Below are 22,828 nucleotides of genomic sequence, written 5' to 3'. Positions count from 1 at the left end.
GCGTTCTGAATAGTCTCAGACATCTGCAAACCATAGGTGTTCCAATACTTCGCGGGCAGTAAGTCGTTTCGCCGGATCTAAGTTCATGAGTCTTCCTATAAGATCCTTGAAAGCCATGTCAATGACGTCTGGCCACTCGGTAAAAGGCTTGTAAGGTATATTTTCGTCTGTCCTCCCATCCCATAGCATGTTCAAGACGTGGCAGTTAGTTTCGTTGCCACTGATATGTCTTAATAGACCACTGATCCCTTGCTGGTCGCCAAAGTATGAGACCTGGCGCTGTAGGCGTATGAAAGCAGGCAATGCACCCTGCGCTTGATGTAGCTGGAAATCATTGTCGGGGCCAAAGATAACACGCCCGAGGAACGCATATATACACTGGTATGGTTAGATTTGGATTGAAGAAGAATAGGCACACTCACGACCGTTCCAAAGGCGAACATGTCGGTTGGCTTATTGAGCTCGCCCCTAAAGTGTGCTTCTGGACTGCGCCAGTTGTCGTTACCAGCAAGCATGCCTTTGATGCATCTACCTTTAGGGAGATATGCGGCGTTTTCAAGGTCAGTTAGCTGTGCATTTTCGACGATTGTCTCTTCGTCGCCACATTGGCAGTTAACCATGACATTATCCGGCTTTATATCTGAGTCAAGTTAGTATCTGCAGCTTAATCGATCGGTGTACCAAGTCGCTTATGTATTACCAAGATGGACAATTTGCTGTTCATGTAGTTCAGCGATACCCAGCACGGTTGATTTAAGAATCTGTTTCCGAGCTCGCATTGAGATACCTCGCCTGCGACGATTTGCAGCAAGGAGTGTAGAGAGTCAGACGTTGCCAACCATACGCGGCCAATATATGGTCTTTCCTGGATAATCCTTTTGAATCGATAAAGAGATCCGGTGGCGCCAACGTATTCATTCGACGCATGAGCCATTCTAGTTAGCGTTCTTTGGAACATGACAATTATGGTACTTGAAATCCCTCCAGAAATCCTAAGGCGAGGCCTATGCCTATCACATATGGGATTGATGAAGGATTGAAGGGGCTGGGCTTTTTGAAGACTGACTAACACCCCCTGACCTCCAGTCCAGCGCTCTCCAGGGCTAGCTAGGTAAATCCCCCAACACCCAAATGACCGAACTTCCAAGAAACATACTGAGAGGATCCCGATGATGGTGGCTACGCTGGCGTGATCTGCGCGTATATTAATTACATTGAATTGCATTACACAGAGTCTATGATCGTGTTGTGGAGAGTCTCGACAACATCTCAGACCCTGCTGAGGGAGTAGCTTTGCTTTTTCCGGATCGGATAGACCTAGCATTCTTTGTTCTTTACGAGTATAGAATAGATTGTCTAGAATGTAGATAGATATATAAGCAGGTGATCTAACATATTTGAGATGAGTATTTAGTGTAATGCAATGTAGTGTAGCAAAATGTAATGTACTTCAATGTTGATTCTACGAAAAATTGTGAGGTTGAACTAGGCAAGCAATCAATTGAACGGTGTAAAATGGAACTTTTCAACAAATAGAAGAACATACATCTACGTGTAGAGTAATGAAAAAGCCAAGATACCAGGTGTAAAGAGGATCCTACACTGGTCAACGTATATTGTTTAACGTGACACAGTCTGTTCTGTTCAACAGTAGTTTTGAATCTCCCCGTCATAGCTGTTTTTCTTAGTCTGATCAGAGCAAGGCTAAACAAAAACATTGGGAAGCGGAGATCAGAAGACACCAGCTAGGGCTTGTAGGGTTGTTTTTATTTGCTATGATATACTAATTACACCAGTTTGATAATAGATTCATGTCGCTTGTTACATCGCGGGGTAAAATCAGAATTGGCGCATGAGAAACCTCAATTGGGAATCCGAGCTTATGCCTCAATGGCGGTCTGCAGGGACCTGGTCATCCGAGAGGATCCCTAGACATATCGAGTAGATCCCATAAGATGACATGAAATACACCGAGACAAGCCCAGCTTATGAATCTACAAACCAAGACAATTTTAGCGAACAGAAGCCAGAATTCCTATACATAGGACATAGACAAGTCCATCTAGCTACAAGAAAAATAGAAAGAAAAAGCGACGTAGATCACAAGAACGAAAGGCACAAGGCCATAATAGAGCCTATTAACGCCTCGTAAATGGATTCAAAACCTACCATATCAAACGCCAGGCACCTTCCTGCCCAACACCGTCGTCCAGACGCAAGAACCCAGCACAGGCAACAAAGCCTACGCAAAGCCACAGGCGTGAAGACAATGCCGAATATCGAAGGAAAAGCACACGATGTTTTCGTGTCTATGTACATACATCATATCATATCAACCCCAGATACTTTAGGGACTGTGCCTCATACCCGGCCCATTTGATAGGCTCCGGGAGTAGGGGCATTGTTGTAGCCAGCTCCTTGCTGCTGAGGTGTTTGGGCGCCAGCTCCGTGAGACCCAGTATTGGGAGTGCTGGGAGTGTTAGCCGAGTACATGGTGGCACCATTGAGGTTCGGCGTTTGTTGGGCCATATTGTAGGCTACGGCAGGCATTTGTCCGTTGAGGCCCCAAATTTGGCCAGAATATTTGCTGTCATCAATTGACCCCCCGAAAATGAGCTGGCGCGTCTTCCAGTAGATCTCACCGGTCACTAGGGAATCCGAGCCAGCCTGGTGGGCGATTCCAACGCGCTTGACGCCAAGTTCATCCGCAATGTCTTGTAAACCAGACTTTTGGCCTAGGTTGGTCAGAATCTGTGCTGCGGCCTGGGTGAGAGGAGAACCGTTGACAGCTTGGTTGCGACCGGCGTGCTTCATGAGGTACTTAATGTCGTAAAGTGACGGGAAAAAGATGGTAAGAAGCTTGTGGAATTCCTCTTCGTTTTCTGGAAGCTGGGAACAGAGCATGATCTTCATCAAGTAGCCAAAGTCGTACCCGGAGTGGAAAGAAACCCAGTGGACGTCATCCAGTAGCACCAATCCAGAGCTAATCAAAAGAGCACCGAACTCGAAAGGATCAATACCATTCTTTTCGTGCATGGCAAAATCGATTCCAGATTTGGCGAGCATGGCTGTTGACTCCTGGGCATACATATCCCCTTCGAGCGAAAATCGGAAGTTGAACTGCCATGTGCAGGGAGCGGGCACCCCATACGCTTGCCCATTCGCATCAGTGCCCGAGGCCGGTGGGACCTCTCCTTCGTCATTGAATAAAGTGATACCTAGTTGTATCATCTTCAGAAGATCAACATTGCAACGGAGGGTCTGATAATGGTAATCTGCTTTGTTCGAAAATGACCCAATCGGCCGAGCAACAATACCAGGGAACTCGGTATCCTAGATGATAGTCAGTAAACGTCACTCAAAGGAGACATCGTTGGTTCGTACCATGCTAATGTAAGGGTACTTGTCGACCAGCTGCCTCAGCACGGCCATCTCATGGGCGAGGTTATGCTTCCACACGTCTCTAATTCTTGACTTCACAGCACCGCCCTTTGCTTCGAGTGCTAACCGACCGTCATGACCCTGGTGTAGTTGTTGCTGTTGCATTTGCGCACCGCGCGCGAATCCCATCTGTGCCGCATGACTGGCCAGACCAGTGCCACCACCATCACCTGCACCGGCTCCCGGAAATCCGCCTACCGCCATACCATTTGTGATTCCGCCGGATAGTGTAAAGGGGTTGATGTTGGTGTTCGGATTGCCCGCGAAGCCAGGATGACCAAGCGAAGGGGGAGGTAGCGTATTTCCAGATTGTGCGTGTGCGGGGTGTTGGGATTGAAGGTGAGCTTGTTGTATGTTGTATGGAGCATTTAGGCCAGATGGCCCATATCTGCCAATTGGAGGTGGCATTTTGTTGTTGCGAGGATGCGCATGGATGAAGTGACAGTTTCGTCCCTCGAAGGCGGGAGAGCTACTTGGTCTACCGTATTCGGCTAGCGCGGGTAATTGCCAAGCACACCTCTTTTCCTCATCTTCGGCTCCTCACAGTGTCACTTTGCGGTTGATTGCGGACTAAGGGACCAAGTTACAGCCCTTTACATCTTGTTTCTCTTTATTTCCGTCTCTCAGTAATATTTACTTCCCGATAACTCCCACAATGCCCGCTCACAACCCCACTGGGTTCGACCTCGCCCAGTTCAAGGCCGCGGCCTCCCCATCTTCCGTCTGGGCCAAGCGGGATCCATGGGCTCGCAAGTACGTCAAGGGATGCCGATGTTAAGCCAATTGTGGTAGGCACTAATAATTTATAGTGAGACCTGGCGCTACACCGGCCCCTTCAGCAGATTCAACCGTTTCAAGGGTCTCTTCCCGGGCTTCGGAATCGCGACTGTCGCTTTCGCTGGCTACTGCACATACGAGCACTTCTTCATGAAGGATGATCACCACCACGGCGACGCCCACCATGGTGACGGTCACCACTAAAAGGTTGTCTCTGGAGATCAATTGAGAATGCCGCCGACCGATGGAACATCGAGCGGAGGACGTATACCCTAGGCGACAGAAAGAGTCGTCTCGCCTCCGCAAGAACCACAGCCGGGATTTGGATATAGCGCCTACAGCTTTACCGAGTCCGGTAGCTTTTGTCGTGTCAGGGCGGAGATGCAGCTTCTCATGGCTCATAGGGAGCATAGCTTCCAGGGCGCTTTGGGTTTGATTTGTCGAATGTACATAGCTTTTGTTCCGCTACCACAACCAGATTTTCTTTATTGTTCGATCGTCGACTCTACACTGGTTCTGCCATTGTATATTATGAGCTTGTTATCAATGTTGGTTTGGCTTTGAGCTTCTATAAACACGTAATATCATTATCGACATGAACCCCCACTATGCATGTTTGGGACCTCCAACTTTTGTTGTGCTAATTACTCCTCAAATACGAGCGAAATACCATCATCACCGGCAGTGACAATGCGCTTTCCATCCAGGCCTTGCACGAAGCCCATGATGCCACCAGCTTGCTCGCCCTCTTCATTTTCCGTAGCACCCATGTGTCCCTTCCACTCCTGCATCAGTCCCTGAGAAGCCGCGGCGGTTCCACCGCGTGCGTCCCAACGTCGGACCACGCCATCCAGGCCGACAGACGTGAGCATCCAAGAGCGGTTCTGGTTGGCTGCGGGGGCAGTTGCACCGAGCTGCTTGTTGCTAGGCAGGAACTCAACCTTGACAACAGCGCTTCCCTCATGGGCATCTCTAATGTGCCGACGGACCGCAAATCGATGAGCCGCATCGTACATCACGATCGAGCCATCCACAGATCCAGCCGCAAGAAGGGTGAATGGGGCCTGGGAGAACGAGAGGGACTCAATGTTGTCCGTTTGAGTCTGCAATGCGGCCATAATAGTGCCTGCAGCGGTGGAACCGGATTGGGTGGCTGCGCTTTTGGCCTTACCCTTGGTTGCAGGGGCACCTGCTGCGATCCGGGGGAGACCGACAACTCTAATGTTGCCCTCAGCACCACCCACTGCAGCGATACCACCGCTAGGAGAAATGGCAATAGTGTAAAGACCACCCTCAACGGCAAAGCGCTGATCCTCTCCATTCAATCCAAGGATGGCATTAGTACCCGGGGAGTACTCAATGCCGGCGGCGGCAGCAGCTCCAAATACGTCGTAAACAAAGAAGCTGCTGTCCTCAGAAACAGTGGCCAACAGATTTCCATCAGGTGTCCACGCGCCTGCCGTGCATGATTCGGTGTGCGAGAAGAAGGTCTGAATGATGGAGATAGGCTGCCCAGGGTCGGTATGATCGATACGGAAGACCCACGCGCTGCCATCATTGGAACCGATAGCAATAACATTCTGTGTCGCTTCGTTGCCTTGCTGGTAGGGACACACAGCCATCCAATTAATCTCTTCCACTTCCTGCACCTCGCCGAAGAACTCCCATGCGAGTCCGGTCTTCTGGGGTGTGGTATCCCGGTAAGCTCGCAGCTTGCCATCCAGACCCGCCGTAACGGCATACTCTCCAGCTGGCTCAGTGAAAACCACGGCATTCACAGTATCAGTGTGCCCGTCGAGCTTGGCCAGAGGCGAGAGAGACTCGCGCTCCCTTGGCTGAGGGTTTGATTCATAGCTTGATGGAAGCACGGGACGCGGTGCCGGGGTCGAATCAAAGATGTAGGCTGTGTCATCGCCAGAACCGGTCATTACAATGTTGTTGTATACCGGGTGCTGGGCAACACAGAATACGGAGTCTGAGTGCGAGTCGAAGTGTGCCACTGAGTCGTTTTGGAAGGTGATCTCATCTTCGATGGTCATGTTCTCGTCATCATACTCATCTCCATCTGACATATGATGATCCTCATCACGCTCATAGATCTCTTCGGCATCGTCGGCCTGCATATAGTCCTCTTCATTCTCGTGATTCGGGTCGTTTGACGACATTTTTTATTTTTTCAATGCGTGGGTATGTGGAGGATGAAAGTATATGTGTTATGAGTGATTGATGAACAGTCACTCTTGTTACTAACTGTTCCGAAACAATATCGAAACAAGAAGCAGGTTGTTAAGGTAATTTGAAATGCCCTCGATCTTTTTTCTTACCTCCCCGCTTAGAAATCCACCACCCCCGCGGCAGATTATGCTCTGCGTCCTACCGCCTCCGTGACCGCTTTTGCATCAGCGCGACGCGAAATTGTAGGCGTTAGCTAAATTTACAGGATTTCCTATGAATAATAATATATGGCCACAGTCCTGATTGTAGACTGTCTAATTGCAGATTGCATTGGTTTTTTGCATTCACCTAGGTGCTTTAAAAAGCCATGGACACCTGGCAGGAGTCTCTCACTTGCGAGCAATGCGGCAAGGTATTCGGGCGTAAACACCATCTCAAGCGCCATATTCTAACTCATACTCGCCCTGAACTCCATCTTACATGTGACCAGTGTGGCACAGCACTGACACAGCAATGCCATGACCGGGGACATTCAGGATCGAAACAGCACAAATGCCGCTTTTGTCCAAAGTCCTATACTCGGAGGTATGTAGTGTTCACGTTATAAACACTTGCTATTCATGAATTGTTCCAATTCTGATCCGCACACAAAGACATAGGCTCGCGGCTCATTTGAGAAAACACCATGACGGAGCAAGGATAACAATAGAGCCCTCGGACAAAATAACTCCTCTGTCTTCTCAAAATATCCGAGATCCGAATTCCATCTCATCAAACATGCGTACATCACCCTTCTCATTGGATCCAAACCTGAATACAGAGGATATGATTAATGCCTCGCATGACGTTATGGAAATGACAGATGACTCGGAAAATGAGAACGGTCCAGCATCTCAAGCAAGACCAGCTGCTAATACCACACGTGCGCGTGCTCCTCCTCTGCATGCCTCAACTTCAGGTGCTCGTGGCCCTGCTATCCCTGCTCCCCCGACTACTCCTGCTTTTATTGCTGCTCCTGCCGCTGCAGTCGACTATTTTAGGCCAGCCCGCCCATTGAAACTGTCACTCCCCAAATTGCGGCGGGCAGATGCCCGCCTCTTATTGCCTGAATCCTGCTACAACGTGATAATAAACGCCTCAATATATATGTCACTTAAATCATATCTTGTGGGCCTTGGAGAAACAGAAGATGCGAACTTTCCATGGTGGAGGGTCATCCAAGACTTTGTCCACTTGTATTTTGAACACTTTGACCATCAGTACCCGGTTGTTCACCCATACGCACTAGAATTCGGGCATGACAGAACCTCCTGGATGGTACTTCTAGCAGTGGTCACTGTTGGGAGTCAATATAGCGCTTTCAGCAATGCCAATCTGTTCTCAGCAGCTTTCGGGGAGATGCTTTCTTATGCAATAACACAAAACGTAAGTTCATCTGCTGGTGAATATCCGTACCCCATATTAATCAAATTAGCGACCTCAATCACCCGAATCAACAACTTTATCCTATGGACAAAGCGTATTTCTTAGCCATATCTGCCTGATGTTTGACGGGTCGCACAAGGCGCAGTTGAAGCTGCAGTATGAGCGAAGCGTACTGGTGACATCGGCTCGTGTCTTGAAGGCCGATCAATACATGAATACATTAATGTCACAGGCTCCACGACAGTGGAAAGCCTGGCTGGCAAGAGAATCTCGTATACGTTTACTTCATTGTATCTTTCGTATGTGCCCCCTGCGACAACTATGAGAGCCATATGGGCGTGACTAATCTTTTATCAGAACTCGAATGTCTTCACCTCATTTTATTTGATCGTCAGCCAATATTTTGGCAGCATGATCTCCCCCAGGAGTTCCCCTGTCGCCAATCGTTATGGTGTCGGAGGAGTGCTGACAATTTCGTCCTTGTATACCAGTCTGATCAAAGTGAGCTAATTTTATTTGTTATCGCCCAGATATCTCCAGGATTAACCATAACTTTTAGATCAACTACAATCTCCATCTACTCAACTTGATGTCAGAAAAGCCAGTGAAATAATGGCGGGGATGGATGCTTATCGCCGAAGTCTCTACATGCTCTCTCTTTACACCGAAGAGAGACTGTTCCTTGACAAAATGTCATATTCTTCCATCTGGAAATCCAGCCTAAGCTCTCAAAACCCTAGCCTGCCAGTCCAGGAACAATGGGCCAATATTACATCAAACCCTTCAGCTCTGCGCGGGATGATGTTTCAGTCGATGGACGAAGTATTTGCCGCCATTCCCATCTCAGCCAAACCCGACTATATTGCTGCTCGAGATGTGATTCATCACGCACTATCCCTACTTCGGCTAGTATCACTTCATATGCTCGAGTCATTCTCAGGGTGGCAAGGCAATGACGCTGCTATCCATATATCAGCAAATAACCTGAAGCATTGGATGGAGAATGATGCATCTAGTGCCAGGAAATGCCTATGGCATGCTGTATGTGTTTACAGCACATTGAAATTGAAGGAGAAATTTGCATGTCATGATCCTCTCTTTTTCCTCATCTCTTTCTTCTACATATGGGCATTCGACACCCTCGTGGTTGCTCCTGAAATGGAAAACCCCGAGGCTTCAACCACTGAGGTCCGATTGTTAACCACCAGGGAAATTCACATTTGGATCGCTGAAGGCCCAAATACCCGGCTCAATCTGGTTGGTGTTGGTAGTCTGACCGGCAGGGAAAGCTCTTTACGTCTAGCCACTGAGGTGTCCCAGATCTTCTCAAAGCGCAAGTCCTGGGCTGGGCTTTGCCGCGGCCTTGCATCTGCAGTTGATGGAATCATAAGAAAGCTGACAATTCCTCAAGGAATACCTCAAGGAGTACCCCAGGGAATACCACAGGGAATACATCAGGGGGTGCCTCAAGGAGTACCACAAGGAGTACCCCAGGGAGCACCCCAAGGGCTACCTCAGGGACCGCCTCAGGGACCGCCTCAAGACGTGCCTCAAGAAGTGCCCCAGGGAATGCCCCAGGAAGCACCCCAAGGGACCCGTCAAGGTACCAGCGATAGCGAAGTGGCTTGAAACCTTTCTTACTTGCATATGTATATTCTTTGAAATAATGTATTATTCATTGGGATCTGTGTACTTCGATGATACCCACAGCCTGTTCCCTTCGAGCGCACAATCCACCGACGTCTCTCCTTCGCAGTGTCTGTGCCTCATGTGGCAGCTGAACATCTCAACATTTCGGTTAATAAGTGACGAAGCAATTGAATTTCTTAAGGGCTTCATGAGCCAGTGTTTCGACACATCCATCTTCATCTTGAAATTACATATCAATATGATATTTAAATAAGTACTAAACAAGCTATTATATGGTAAAATTTGGATTATCTACCGGTGGATCTACGAGCTCTCCTGATCACACAAAAATGGTCCAAGGTTTGATCCAAATGGCTAAGTTCTAATCGAAGCTATCCCAAACATTTTTAGATCTTGCTACCTGCCTTTCTTCGTGCCTCCTTCTCTTGATCACGGAGCAATCGGCGAAGGATCTTACCACTTGGACTCTTGGGAATTACATCCACAAATCTGATACCTCCCTTCAACCACTTATGACGAGCCTTGTGGTCTTCGACATGCTTCACGAGAGCTTGCAAGGTTGATTCGTCCGACCCTGCCGTGGGGGATTTCACTACAATGGCCTTGGGAACTTCTCCTGCACGATCATCCGGAATGGCAATAACAGCACAGTCCGAAACATCGGGGTGGGCAAGGAGGTGGGCTTCCAGTTCGGCAGGTGCGACTTGCAGACCCTAGGAGTGACGTGTTAGACTGTGAATATTTCCATCAATCGACTGCATTACGAACCTTGACCTTGATCAACTCCTTAATCCGGTCGACAATAAACACATGCTCGACGCCGTTCGGGCTTACGCGAACGACAGCCTCATCGCCCGTAAGCATCCATCCATCCACAAATGTCTCCTTGGTGGCTTTTTCGTTGTTCAGATATCCCAGGACGACACTGGGGCCTCGGACTACCAACTCGCCCGGTGTATCGTATGTCGTGATTTCCTTGCCTTCGGGCGTCATAATGCGTGCCTCGAATCCAGGGAGCAAGGCGCCGGATGAGCCGAGCCAGACATCTTCGTGGGGCGTCGAGCTTACGACGGTGGATGTCTCAGTCAGGCCTATCGGAAAATGTTAGCTATGTGTCTATCAGAAGAAAAAGTAACCACATACCGTATCCTTGGCGGATCAAAACGTTCGGGTAGAATTTGAGGAAATCAGCTGCTGTCTCCATGCCCAGGGGTGCTGCTCCTGTGAAAATACTATGCACGGAGCTCAGGTCATACTTGGAACACACGTCTTGAGTGCTCAGCATATGGATGATGATCGGAGGTACCTAAGCGGTTATGGTCAGCATCCGATGTCATATTCCCATCAACAAAGAAATGCTCACCAGGAAGAGTGCGGAGATCTTGAACTGTTGAATAGCGTTCAGGTAGGATGTCAATTCGAACCTGGGAAGAACGATTGTTTGATCGCCTCGGTATGAGCCAGCATGGCCAATGACCACAAGAGCATAGATGTGACTCTGCGGAAGGAGACCAAGAGCAACTTCTGTAATAGCGGGCTTTGTGCCCCGGCCATCACGATAGCTCTTCTCAAATGCCTTGATTTGGAGGGTATTAGCGATCACGTTGCGGTGTGAGATCATCACTCCTTTCTGTTTTCCAACACATTATTAGCCGAAGTGTTCTACAGATTGTTGTGACGCTGCTTACCGGCATTCCAGATGTTCCACTCGAGTAGCATAAAAATGCTGTTCGTCGGGCTGCCTCGCCCGCGCTCCATCTCAATTCATCCACTGGCGGTAGAGACTTGCCCGTCTCGATGAGTTGGGCAACGGTCTTGTATTCTGTTGGAGGCTTGGCGCCCCCAAGAAGCTCCTCGGGTACATCAAGTAGGTAGATTCTGCTCTTAGGGAGACCGGCTTTGGCTGCAGCTTCCAGTGAGATCGATAGGAGAGGGGCGCAGGTGACGAGGGCCTTGGCCTTGGAATCAAGCAGCTGATGTGTCAATTCCGCGGCGGAGTATGATGCGTTGGCGGGGCTGAGAACACCGCCTAGTCTATGCACGGCCCAGAATAGGGGCAAGGAATCGATCTAAAAAACGAAAGAATAAGCTCCTTGCTATTCTTAAGATAGAAATTCACCTACAGTGTTCAATGCAAACACAGCCAGTGCCTTATCCCATTCCGTTCCTTCGTTCGGCGCCCAATCAAATTCCTTTGAAAGACTACGAGCCAGGGAGTCAACACGGCTGGCTACCTCTTGCGACGAGTATGTTTTCCCAGTGAGGCCGCATGTGTATGGATCTCTGGAGCTGGCGTGCGGTACTCGGCCATATTTCTCATTGAGCATAAACTCGCTGATAGGGATATCGGGAATTGGAGTCAATTGGCCGGAGTCTTTTGCAGGTAAGAACACCATTTTTCCAAATTATCACGCGATCGGTAGATGTCTCCAGAATAATAAGAAAATAAGGCGGCTTGTTAAAAGTGCAGTTAACAAAGCGTAAAGGAGTTCCCAAAGCACTGGTATGTAAATAAGGCAGCTGAGGGGAGATTTATGGATGCGGGGAAATCGGTAAAGATTGCGACCTTGGGAAGATTATACGGTCCAACTTCATGCTTTTAACCGAAAATGGATAGCCGGTGGCCTAAATTAGCGTCTTAGTGGATATCCTTGTTCAGCTTATACAGTTGGGAGCTTATGCCAAGACCAGAAATGCCTCGGTCTCTTAATATCCGAGGGTATCTATGACAATCTCCTGGGTTTAACTTCTATTGTCCTACACTACGGTGTAGTACATAATCTGATCAGGTTCATGAAAAGAAACATACAGAAACATCGGGAAATTGAGAAAAAAAAACGAAATCACGAAATCCAAAAATAAAGAAAATCCATCTCCTCAACTTCAAACGCAGAATGACAAGATTTAAAGTGGGCTTGGCGTGCAGATCATTAAGTCCCCATTCGCCCGGCTTACTCCTTTTGGACTGTGCCGAAATACCTACTTATATGTTGTAAACGCCTTTTTTTCTTTGTTATTATCTACATTGCTTGTTAGATCTGGGAACTTACTATGCCTAGGTTATATTAATACTACAATAAAAAGGACATCTTGAATGGTCGTCGGTTGTGGATTTCGAAGATAATCCTGTGCTATGAGATCAAACAGCCATAGATTAATCGACTACCTAGGTATATCTTTACTTGTATATGGAACATGCGGCTACATTAAGGTTATGGAATGCATATCATAGTAAACTACCTACATCTCATCATATATGATCCATCATTTAGCCTACCGTTTCCCTATTTCAGTCGAGTTCAAATACAAGCCACCAATAACCGAGAATATCATGTCTCGAGTATATCCTACCCCGTATAAGCTCAATGGGATGTATAGTATCAAAGTAGGCTACGTGGGTTAGTTGCTCTCACTGCGCTACACACCTTGGGAGGTTCTCGGTGTCTAGCTCATACCAAAACATAATACCATTACTCGTAAATTGAAGTTCATACATACTAAGCAATGAAAACCCTTGAGAGTAGTTCATACTATAATGTTGATGTCAAAGGTTTACTGCCGCCTTCGCCCCGACCTCGACGCCGCTCTGGCAAAATATATCTTGGGCTCTCACCCCATCCTCTCAGCTTTCACTTCATCCCATCTTTTCCCACTTCATTCCATTCAGCAATTTTCAACCCTACCCATTATTGAATGAATTCTTGAAGTATAGTACTATCTCAGAAATTATATTGAGCGCAATTGAAACCCCAATTCACCACGTATGATGCTATTGAGTCTTCTATACTGTGAGTATGACTATCGACCTCCACCAGCAAATATGGTTCTGTTATGGTGTAAATATGTTCTGTGATATATCTAAACATGATACTTACTTAATTCATAGCAAATTAGCTTGATTGCACCACATATTGTGGAATATGGCACCACGCCCTGCTGTCAATCGCCGCCAGGCGGTTGAAAGACCCATGCGAGCAGGCCGCATTTCCAAGACAAAGAAAGAACAAGCCATCATCAAAGGTGACAATGTCTTTGTTATGTTTTTCTATGGAATAGCACATGCTGATACCGGACAGTCTCATCGAATCAGCTGGAAGTTGCGGTCAATGATCAAGCTCTTGAGCCAGTTTATGGCACACCGCCAGCCTGGGCAGAGGTATGCAACTACACATTTATCTCATAATCTATACAGTATATATACTGAATTTTGCGCCAGGGCCGTCAACAACTTTGTGATGCGATTCCTTGGTTTCGCTGCACTCAAGGTGCAATGTATCACACCGAAGGTTTCTGCTATGGCTTCCTCGTTGATGCCGATGGTGGCACCCGCACTTATATCGACGAGGAAATCATCATTACCAGAATGTAAGCATTGCGCCTCCAGAATAACATGTCTTTACTAACTTTGATCAGAGGTGGATGTTGCACCAAAGACTCGGGGGGCAACCTAACTCTCGAAAAGAACCAAGACCCGGAGAATGCACTCGTCCAAAGCATCATCGCCAGCCAAGAGTCCAAGCTTGCCGTTGGTCTTGTTATTGGTAATTTATCAAACATTCTATAAAAGAGAACCCCGCTGATCGCCGTCATAGGGAGCAAGAACAAGATGCTCAACCGAGAACTTCCGCATCGGTACAACATTATGGACTGGTTCCGTGTTACCAATGTCTGGTTTGAAAAGATTGGCAAGAAACACGGAGTCAAGGTTCGCTTTGAGAAACTGAACCTCGCGGAAAAGAGCTGGTGGGCTGCCAAAGACTCTCTCCCTCCGCTCCCCCTTGATAAACGGGATTTTGAAACAAAGCCCGAGACACTCAAGTGTGAGAAATGTTCCACGGAAAGTGTTCGTTTGTACGAGGATGGTTGGATGTGTCTGGACCCTGGTTGCGTCGACTTCTGGAAGATTAACAGCGCCTCCCCTCCCGCTGAGCTCACTTTCAATCCTGATTTTCTGAGCTTTCGCAGTCGTCCGGATCCAGCAATCCAGCCACACTACAGTCTAGTTCCTGATCTTCTGTCCACACTGGATGAGAATGCTGCAGATGTCAGCACATCTCGTATCGCATGGAAGGGAATTGTGTGCCCTATGTGTTTCAAATGTACCCGACGAACGTTCTGGCAAGGCTGGAAATGCGACGATGATACTACCAACGGTGAAAAGCCTGCGAATAGTTGCCCGTTCCAAAAATTCATGAACATGAACCCCGTTTCGCTCCGGGTCGTCGTCGACCATTTCGAGCTGGCCCCGATCAAGCGAGCAATCCTTTTTGACAAGAAGTTTAGCATTCCAGACATTGACGACAATGCCTTCTTCCCTTACCGGAAGCTGACTTACAAACTCGACGGAGTTGGCTCGATTACCCACTTTGTGTCTAACAAAGCAATCAATAGCCGGGCGAATGGACCGGATGACCTTTTCATCAGTCTCCAACGTGGTGATATTGGTCTTAAGCGATTCCGGCTCCAGGCCAGTCTAGGTAAGTGAGTCCAATGCAAGTCTCAAATATAATTTCTCACATTGCAGCAGTTGCGGGTACACTAACCTCACATTTCGCGGTCAACTACGTGAGTGAAGAGCACTACCTTGGAATTTTAGTGTCCATGTTAGCTAACCAATTGAACAGGGTATGCCCTACAAATACGTTGTGTCTGTTGATTCCAAGGGCTTTGATGAAGCACCCAATGACATGCTCCACGCTCTGGGCCGTTTGTCATGGGCAACTGAAAAGGCAGTCGTCTCTTCTGGTGATCAATATTCACCTCCAAATGAGCTACTGACGCTCGGCTATTTCGAGGAAATGAAGATCGGAGTATGTCAAACTTGTGATATTGGCAATGGCATATGCTAAAATATCTTCTCTCAGTTCCACGATGATGGCGAGTCCTCGCTGGGCCCCAGTATTGCCACACTATCCCTCGGAGCGAAAGCAACCATGTTCGTCCGTATGAAGTATAAGTACTTCAACGGCTCTACCCGAAGAGCTGAACCCAAGCAAATTGGCACTCTCCTGGAAGATGATCCCGTTCTGAAAGATTGCATGTTTGAGGGCGAGCGCCGAGCACTGAAGGAGAAGTTCGATGCTGGTGAAATCTCGCAAGACGAGTATGATGACTCTCGTCGTGCTCTATCGATGGGCCGCAAAGGAAAAGAGGCCCCCATTACCATCAAGATGGAACTCCATCATGGTGATCTAGTTGTTATGCACGGAGAGAACCTCCAGAAGTACTACGAGGTTTGTGTTTGTTCTCTTTGCCCATATTGAACATCAGATCTGACTATTATAGCATTCCGTGGTGCCTGAGAACAAGTTGCGCTTTGCTTTGACCGCGAGATACGTTAAGCCCGGCCATGTTGATGCGAGAGAGATCGAGAAAGGCCATTTCTCACTCACACCTGATCAGATCTACGATGGGAAGTGATTACGATTTGCCGAGCGACACGATTTAAAAACATCTGTCCCGTTCTGCTTTGCTGATTTGACTCGAGTACCCCGACCTCATTTATATTTACCATGGTACTAATTGCCGGGCTAACTTCTCTATTTTTGTTATGAATATCTCTAAAATATGCCCAGGCCATGTTTTGCTGTTTTTGCTATATACCCTACTGCTTATACTTTTTATTGTGGATTTTTTTTATCAGTTATAGTCCCGCAGCGCGGCATTTGATGGCTATTGGCATGCTACCTTAAATTATATCGCGTTTCCAATTTTGAGGACTTGTCCAATGTGTAACCTCAATCTTAGTGTAAGACAGATTCACCTTTGCTTTAGCCTTTCGCATAAGAACATAACGTTAGCTCTCGATAATACAGATCCTGCTAGAGCAAGCATTTATAAGTTACACTCAGTGATGAAAACTATTCTACTGAGATGATGTCTACATTCCTAGTTCTCGTTTGTTTCTATGTAAAGTATACGGAGTACCATTTTATAGTATTGTCAGCCAGGAACAACTGCTCCCCAATTTTAGAAGCCTCAAATCTCGTTTTAGGCGAGAATATACTGTTGCCCAAGTTTGCACATGTGGTTGTGGACACAATATATATGGGGGCCAAATACGAATCAGCCTCTTAGCCTTGCGAAAAGAAAAACGCAATGGGGGCCATAAATATTCATCATTTATGAAAATACACGTTCTAGGATTTATAGCCTATTAACGACCCATTAATTACCTATATATAGTCTCCTCATATCCTGTGTTTGACCTGAGCAAAGAAAAATAAAGTATGGGGTCCGGACCCCCGGATTCCGGGGAATAAACACCAATTAATAACATGTAATTATATGTAATAATATGTGATAAGCTGAACGTAGACATATATATGCTGTACACCCCATCTAGAGTTCTCCATATATATTCGAAACCATTTACAGATGTTCGTGATATTATTCCGACAATAAATATAGTGCGCGTGGTGAACCCCGTTGGCGGTGGAGACGATCCCTCGACTTAGCGTGGGCGCAGGCTGATGTGAATCCCAACACACTTCCCACATATTTCCCCCCCCCCCAAAACAACAACTTCTGGGTTTGCATTACAGGGCTTGGTTTCCCTTATATCAAGACTAGTATATCGTGTTGAACGGGAATGCCCAGAGCCATCTCTCCGACAGCGTGTCATTGACCCGCGTGGTCATTCCCCTCATTCAAATCACTCTGATTTGCTCTGAACTAGTCACTCGTTTTGCCGTTCACTCGCTTGATTGAGTGCCCGAGCTCTTAAGTTTCTGCCAAATCCCTCGCGCAATCCCGGGCGACATCTGGCTAGAGCCTCATCCCCCCGCAACAATGTCGCAATATCCAAACGGTCAACAAGCCTACTACGGCCAATCTCCAAACCCCCAAGCCTCTGTCCCACCCTCTACCAGCCGCTATGATGGGTATGCGCCCCCAAACCCCGCGCCGGACCAACACCTGCCTCGAAGGATGCCGAGCTACAATGCTGGGGATGACTCTGGATTCTTCAACCCTGCCCAGGCCCACAATATGAGAGCGACCGAAGAAAACAGACAGTATTCTGCACAAGGAGGTGGTTATGGTGATAGCGCAGTAGATGGTGGTTACAACGCTCCGCAGGGAGCCTTTCAAGACGACAGGGACTCGAGATATTCGCGGACTTCTTCGGACACCATGTCACACATGGCTCCGAGTCGCGCCTCTTCGCAAACCTCCAGTATGTCTTATCAGTACCAATATTCTGGAGCAGCATCATCATCCCAGCCGGCCTACAACCCGCAGCAATACGGCCTTCCACACACGCAGTCGCAACCTGTCCTCGCTTATAACCCTCAGACGTACACTGGCTCCAGCGCTTCTTACGCTGCTCCAGCCTCAGCCCATCAACCATATAATCCTGCGGCATACCAGTCTGCCACAGTTTCGGGAATGAGCTCCCCGGTTCTACCTAGAAGACAGAGCGCAGCTTCACACTACGGGCAGACACCGCCAACTCCACAATCGTACGGCTTCTCCCCGCACCAACCACCGCTTCCACCGCCGAGGAGCGCTGATCACCCATATGGAGGACGCTCGTACCAACCCATGTCACCAAACCCCTTGTCGCCGAACCTCTCGCCTTCTTATGTGCCGTCAAGCTCCCCGGGCATAATGCATATGCCTTCGGTCACATCACGTCCTTACTACAGCAATTCGCAAGGGGCCGCATATGACCCTCCAGTTCCCCAGTACATCCCAGCAGTTCCAAGCGGTTCCTTCGAAGAGCAGCCTCCGGCGCCTCCAGTTCATCAGACTCATGCAAACGGCCTGTACGGCAATCGGCCAAGCGTATCCCATTCAGGGGCAGGGCGAACCTTGCCGACTCCTCCTGTGCAGTCGGAATTGCCAATGCGGACCGACACTTTGACCCGACACCCCCAATCGCGACCTCTTCCTGGACCACCGGTTGATGAATCCAGGACAAATGGCAACCGCTTACCAGCCGAACCTCCCATGGCATATGAAGATGTACTCAGAGAGGATGAGGCGGCGGCATTGGGCTCTCAGGACTTTGCCCGGCGCCACAGCTCTAGAGCATCCCATGCTAGCTCTGTTTCGCGCATGCACTTCTCGCCTGATGAGGAGCACACCCACACCAACGATAATACGGAGCCAGGTGCAGGCCATATGGTGAATTATGATGCGTACAGTGACGGAAGCGATCCAGAGGCTACTGCTGGCTTGATTATGTGGCAAGAAGACATAGCGCGCGAGGAGCGTCTTCAAGGGCGGATGCGACGTGAAACCAATGCATCAGGGTCCAACATATCGCCAGGAGGGCATTCACCACACTCCGATCCTCACAGAGATTCCGATTACGGCGGTCAGGATCTAGCACAGCTGGAAGGAGGCTATCAAGCAAACATCCACTATGGTGAAGAACACCCATACCCCGCGGGCAACGGATTTTCAGGCACATCTGGTTCATTCAGAAGCCCTGTGTCTCTTGATGGCCGTGGTGAGTATTACGATGAATACAGGCACCCGTCTATTGCATATGACTATGCAAATCGCCTCCACCATGCGCCAGCTGATGCCAGAGTAGATGCCAGTGGTACAGGGGGATTGACAGCACCTGATGCTTACTCCCGACGGATGAGCTTTGACTATGGCGATGAAGGAGAAACACCATATCAGACCCATTCTGGAGATCAATCCGACGATGAGAGCCCTCACCGATCCGCAGCCGAAGATCTGTTCTTCCACCCTGGAATGCGTCCGTTACCACCAGCACCTGTTGGTCCTGCTGGAAATGTTGACCTTCAGTCAATTTTGATGCCCGCGGGTACATATAGCCGCGACTCGGAGCAGCAGGATGACTTGGATAGTTATTCACAGTATAACCCCTCCCTGCCAACCTCTGTGGACCATTATGGCGATGCATTGCAGAGCCAGTCCCAAGTTCCGCGGTCGTCATCTTTGTCGACTCCTATTGGGCCGCGCACTGATGCGCCTATGAGATCGAAGACCGATGCGGACCGGATCAGATATAGACAGCAGCAGCAAGAACTCCTCTTACAACTTCGACAAAAGGAACTACCTCATATAGATCCAGCAGCAGCGTCCGCGGCTATGACGCTGGATCTGCCAAGCATCCCAGCTGGCCGGCGCAAGAAGTTCCATCCCGCGAAGCTGTCATCAGAGCAATTCAAGAAATGTAGCGAGCCGTGGGCTTTGAGTTCTCTCTTGTCCTGGATTAGAGACCTGAGTGAGGATGAAACAGACCTTAGAGAACAAACAATCGCCGATGCCATGGTCGCATTGTTCACTCACAAAGTTCCCACAATGAATATTGCTGATGCTGAGACGCTGGCGGCGCGAGTTGTGAGCGGTATGCTTGAAGAGGGAGCATTGGTAAAAGAAGAAGAATGGGTCAAATTCGGCTCAGGCACTCTTTCGGGTATACTATTCCAGATTACCGGCACTGGATGCTACTCTCCTAGACTCCACTTACATGAGATGCACATTGAGGATACTGATAGTTTCGGTCGATGCTACTCGCACCACTGTATGCGGACACTGAAGAAGGTCAACCTCAAGGCACAGATGATGGCACCGCAGAAGAAAATCGAGGACTGGGTCACTTTCTACAAGGTGCCCAAGGAAGTCTGGGAAGCTCATCCGAAGAAAGAGGTCGATCGACAGAACAACTTGCACGAAATTGTCACTACAGAAGACTCCTACATCGCGCAACTGGATGTGCTACGAGAACTTTATCGTGACCAATTGGCCAGAATGAATCCTCCGATTATCCCGGCAAAGCGATTGCCCAAATTCTTGGCTGATGTGTTCGGTAAGGTTGATGCCGTGAAGAGAGTCAACGAGGATTTCTTGCTGGCGCAGCTTAAATACCGTCAAAAAGAACAAGGGCCTTTCATCTCGGGATTCAGTGACATTTTCCGGGAATGGATCCGCAAAGCTAAGAATGTTTACATCGACTATGCTGCAACTTTCCCAACAGCAAACTATCTTGTGCGCAAAGAGGCCGAGCGCAACCCGCACTTCAAGCAATTCCTAAACCAAGCGCGGGAGCATAAACTATCAAGTCGACTCAGCTGGGATACTTTCCTCAAAGCCCCGATTACCAGAATTCAACGGTATACTCTTCTTCTGGCGACTGTGCACAAGAACATGGTCAAGGATACCGAAGAAAAGACAAATTTGGCACAGGCCATTGAAGAGATCAAGGTCGTGGCGCTGGAGTGTGACAACAAAGTGGGAGAAATGAACAAGAAGGCCGACTTGATGGAGCTGGCATCCAAGCTGCAATTGCGACCCGACATGAAGAAGGAAGTTGAACTCAACCTGGAACACTTGGGTCGACAGATCATTCATCGAGGCGAGCTGCAACGTCCTGGAACCCGCACAAGATTCCTTGTCGATACACACGCCATCCTGTTCGACCATTACCTTGTGCTTGCCAAGATATTCACAATGCGTGACCGTGCAGTGAAGTATGAGCGATACGATATTTCAAAACTTCCTATTCCAATGGACCTATTGGGCCTTGAAAGCACCGACGATGACCCTGTGATCAAATCATCGGTCAGGGGTGTGGCGACTGTGACACCCTCCCAAGCGGGTGCTGCCAGCCCTCTTGCGCATTCAGGGTCTGGTGCATCTGGAGGAAACGGGACTGTTGACAATTCAAAGGACGACAAAATCCTATACCCTTTCAAAATCAAGCATTTAGGCAAAACTGGAACATATACCCTCTACGCTTTCTCGGCACAAAGCCGCGTGGAATGGTGCCAAAAGATCATCGAAGCCAAGACAAAGCATGCTGCTGCTCTCTTCTCGCAGAACGCCGAGCCTTTCCGACTACGTGTGCTTGCGGACACTGCGTTCGCATACTCTGACCATGCACCCGGCTCTAAAAGTGTCACCATCAAAGGAACCCCTCTCCATCGTGCGATCAAAGAAGTCGAGAAACAGTATGAATCCTCGAAGACTCGCCCTGCAGCGGTATGCAGGACTGCAGTCAACTGTGCCACAGTGTTCCAACAGCCGCCTGGGCGCATTATGTGTGCAATTGGCACAGACTATGGAGTGTACATGTCTGAGCTCAATAACCCGCGGGGCTGGTACAGAGCTATTCCCATCACACGTGTCACGCAAGTCGCTGTGTTTGAGGATTTCAATTTGCTCTTGTTGATTGCAGATCGGTCCTTGATTGCATACCACCTCGACGTGGTCTGTCCCGCTAGTGGGAAAGCCTCCCAGTCATCTCAGGATTCTGCTCGACGAGCCCCGCAGAAGCTGTCTGGAAACCGTGAAGTTGGTTTCTTTGCTGCTGGTCGTCTGAAGGACCGGTATTTGGTCCTATACAAAAAGCGCGAGGGACTATCATCTACATTCAAGGTACGTACAGTCGGAGCGAACTCGATACAGTAACAGCAAACTCATACAATACAGGTTCTCGAGCCCGTCCTGCAAAAATCATCCACAAATAAAAGCCGCCTGTTCTCTCGTCGTTCACAAACGGAGTTCTTCCGCGATTACGACGAGTTCTACATCCCTGCCGAGACCTACCGAATTAACATGTTCCACTCATCTCTTGCCATCTCGACCCAAAAAGGCATTGAAGTCCTCACCCTCGACAAGAAACATTCATGGTCTGTCCCAGACTTCAGCTCCAACGATACCCAAGATGCCCACGATACCCTACACAGCATCGCCAACCGCATCAGCGGGCTTAAGCCACTAGGCATGTTCCGTCTCAGCGAGAGCGAATTCCTAGTAGCCTACCAGCAATGCGCTGTGTACGTCAACAAGCACGGCGACGTCTCCCGCAGTGTCGTCATGGAGTTCGTGGGCAGTGCACACACAGCCTGTCTCTATGGCAAGTTCCTAATTCTCTTCAACGAGGACTTCGTCGAAGTCCGCAACGCAATGAACGGCCGTTTACGGCAGGTGATTCCCGGCCACAATGTCGTCTGCATCGACGACGGCAGCAAAGTACCTGGCTCGCTCAATGGAAATGCTCAGGCCAGCACCGGTGGCTCGATGAGTCTTGCCAGTGGTTTCTCCGGCGCCGGCAATGGCTCTCCAGCCCCCACGGGCATGGGCAACACGGTCAAAATCTGCATGCAACATCCAGAGTATGAGCGGAGCCAGATTGTCTTGGAGCTTCTCGAAAATGAGGGCCAAAAAGACTGAACTAAAAATACTAGTTGACCGTTTTTGGGTCGCCGTGATTCACATTTTGTTTGTGTTTCATACTTCTTCTCTTGGAGCTTACGCACCTTACCCTTTTTTTTCTTCACCTTTTCATCCCTTTCTACTCTTGGGCCTTTTATTCGCCGCCATGGTTACACCTGTTGTTCATGAGCGGTGCCCCGATTCTCCATGCCTATGCTTG

General features: G+C 48.7%; 8 protein-coding genes across 8 annotated transcripts; 4 read left to right on the top strand and 4 right to left on the bottom strand.

Moving 5' to 3' along the window:
* Nucleotides 1–15: 15 nt before the first annotated feature.
* PGRI_060240 (putative calcium/calmodulin dependent protein kinase) lies at nt 16–779 on the bottom strand (the record flags this gene model as incomplete). Its single annotated transcript, XM_040793738.1, has 3 exons — nt 16–378; nt 423–640; nt 701–779. The coding sequence occupies 3 exons, from the start codon at nt 777–779 to the stop codon at nt 16–18; spliced, it is 660 nt and encodes a 219-aa protein (XP_040648593.1).
* A 1,582-nt stretch (nt 780–2,361) lies between these two features.
* PGRI_060230 (CCR4-NOT core DEDD family RNase subunit POP2) lies at nt 2,362–3,849 on the bottom strand (the record flags this gene model as incomplete). The annotated part of the gene is made up of 2 exons (XM_040793737.1): nt 2,362–3,333; nt 3,385–3,849. 2 exons carry the CDS (start codon nt 3,847–3,849, stop codon nt 2,362–2,364), a joined length of 1,437 nt encoding a protein of 478 aa, XP_040648592.1.
* Nucleotides 3,850–4,096: 247 nt separating this feature from the next.
* Nucleotides 4,097–4,422, top strand: PGRI_060220 (NADH dehydrogenase [ubiquinone] 1 beta subcomplex subunit 3; the record flags this gene model as incomplete). Its single annotated transcript, XM_040793736.1, has 2 exons — nt 4,097–4,194; nt 4,251–4,422. 2 exons carry the CDS (start codon nt 4,097–4,099, stop codon nt 4,420–4,422), a joined length of 270 nt encoding a protein of 89 aa, XP_040648591.1.
* Nucleotides 4,423–4,862: 440 nt separating this feature from the next.
* PGRI_060210 (WD40 repeat domain-containing protein) lies at nt 4,863–6,383 on the bottom strand (the record flags this gene model as incomplete). Its single annotated transcript, XM_040793735.1, has 1 exon — nt 4,863–6,383. The coding sequence occupies one exon, from the start codon at nt 6,381–6,383 to the stop codon at nt 4,863–4,865; it is 1,521 nt and encodes a 506-aa protein (XP_040648590.1).
* Nucleotides 6,384–7,170: 787 nt separating this feature from the next.
* Nucleotides 7,171–9,447, top strand: PGRI_060200 (proline-rich domain-containing protein; the record flags this gene model as incomplete). The annotated part of the gene is made up of 5 exons (XM_040793734.1): nt 7,171–7,818; nt 7,868–7,974; nt 8,051–8,117; nt 8,176–8,308; nt 8,378–9,447. 5 exons carry the CDS (start codon nt 7,171–7,173, stop codon nt 9,445–9,447), a joined length of 2,025 nt encoding a protein of 674 aa, XP_040648589.1.
* Nucleotides 9,448–9,854: 407 nt separating this feature from the next.
* PGRI_060190 (acyl--CoA ligase) lies at nt 9,855–11,864 on the bottom strand (the record flags this gene model as incomplete). The annotated part of the gene is made up of 6 exons (XM_040793733.1): nt 9,855–10,181; nt 10,237–10,559; nt 10,612–10,774; nt 10,832–11,098; nt 11,157–11,537; nt 11,592–11,864. The coding sequence occupies 6 exons, from the start codon at nt 11,862–11,864 to the stop codon at nt 9,855–9,857; spliced, it is 1,734 nt and encodes a 577-aa protein (XP_040648588.1).
* Nucleotides 11,865–13,388: 1,524 nt separating this feature from the next.
* PGRI_060180 (uncharacterized protein) lies at nt 13,389–15,888 on the top strand (the record flags this gene model as incomplete). The annotated part of the gene is made up of 9 exons (XM_040793732.1): nt 13,389–13,488; nt 13,545–13,624; nt 13,685–13,833; nt 13,882–14,009; nt 14,061–14,945; nt 14,993–15,033; nt 15,093–15,278; nt 15,333–15,701; nt 15,754–15,888. 9 exons carry the CDS (start codon nt 13,389–13,391, stop codon nt 15,886–15,888), a joined length of 2,073 nt encoding a protein of 690 aa, XP_040648587.1.
* Nucleotides 15,889–17,259: 1,371 nt separating this feature from the next.
* Nucleotides 17,260–22,626, top strand: PGRI_060170 (putative Rho guanyl nucleotide exchange factor; the record flags this gene model as incomplete). Its single annotated transcript, XM_040793731.1, has 2 exons — nt 17,260–21,828; nt 21,883–22,626. The coding sequence occupies 2 exons, from the start codon at nt 17,260–17,262 to the stop codon at nt 22,624–22,626; spliced, it is 5,313 nt and encodes a 1,770-aa protein (XP_040648586.1).
* Between the last annotated feature and the right edge of the window lie 202 nt (nt 22,627–22,828).

The sequence above is a fragment of the Penicillium griseofulvum genome (genome assembly GCF_001561935.1).
Source record: "Penicillium griseofulvum strain PG3 chromosome Unknown contig_95, whole genome shotgun sequence".
Lineage (NCBI taxonomy): Eukaryota > Fungi > Ascomycota > Eurotiomycetes > Eurotiales > Aspergillaceae > Penicillium > Penicillium griseofulvum.
Note: the sequence above shows the minus strand (reverse complement) of the source record. Positions and strands in the feature narration are given on the sequence as shown.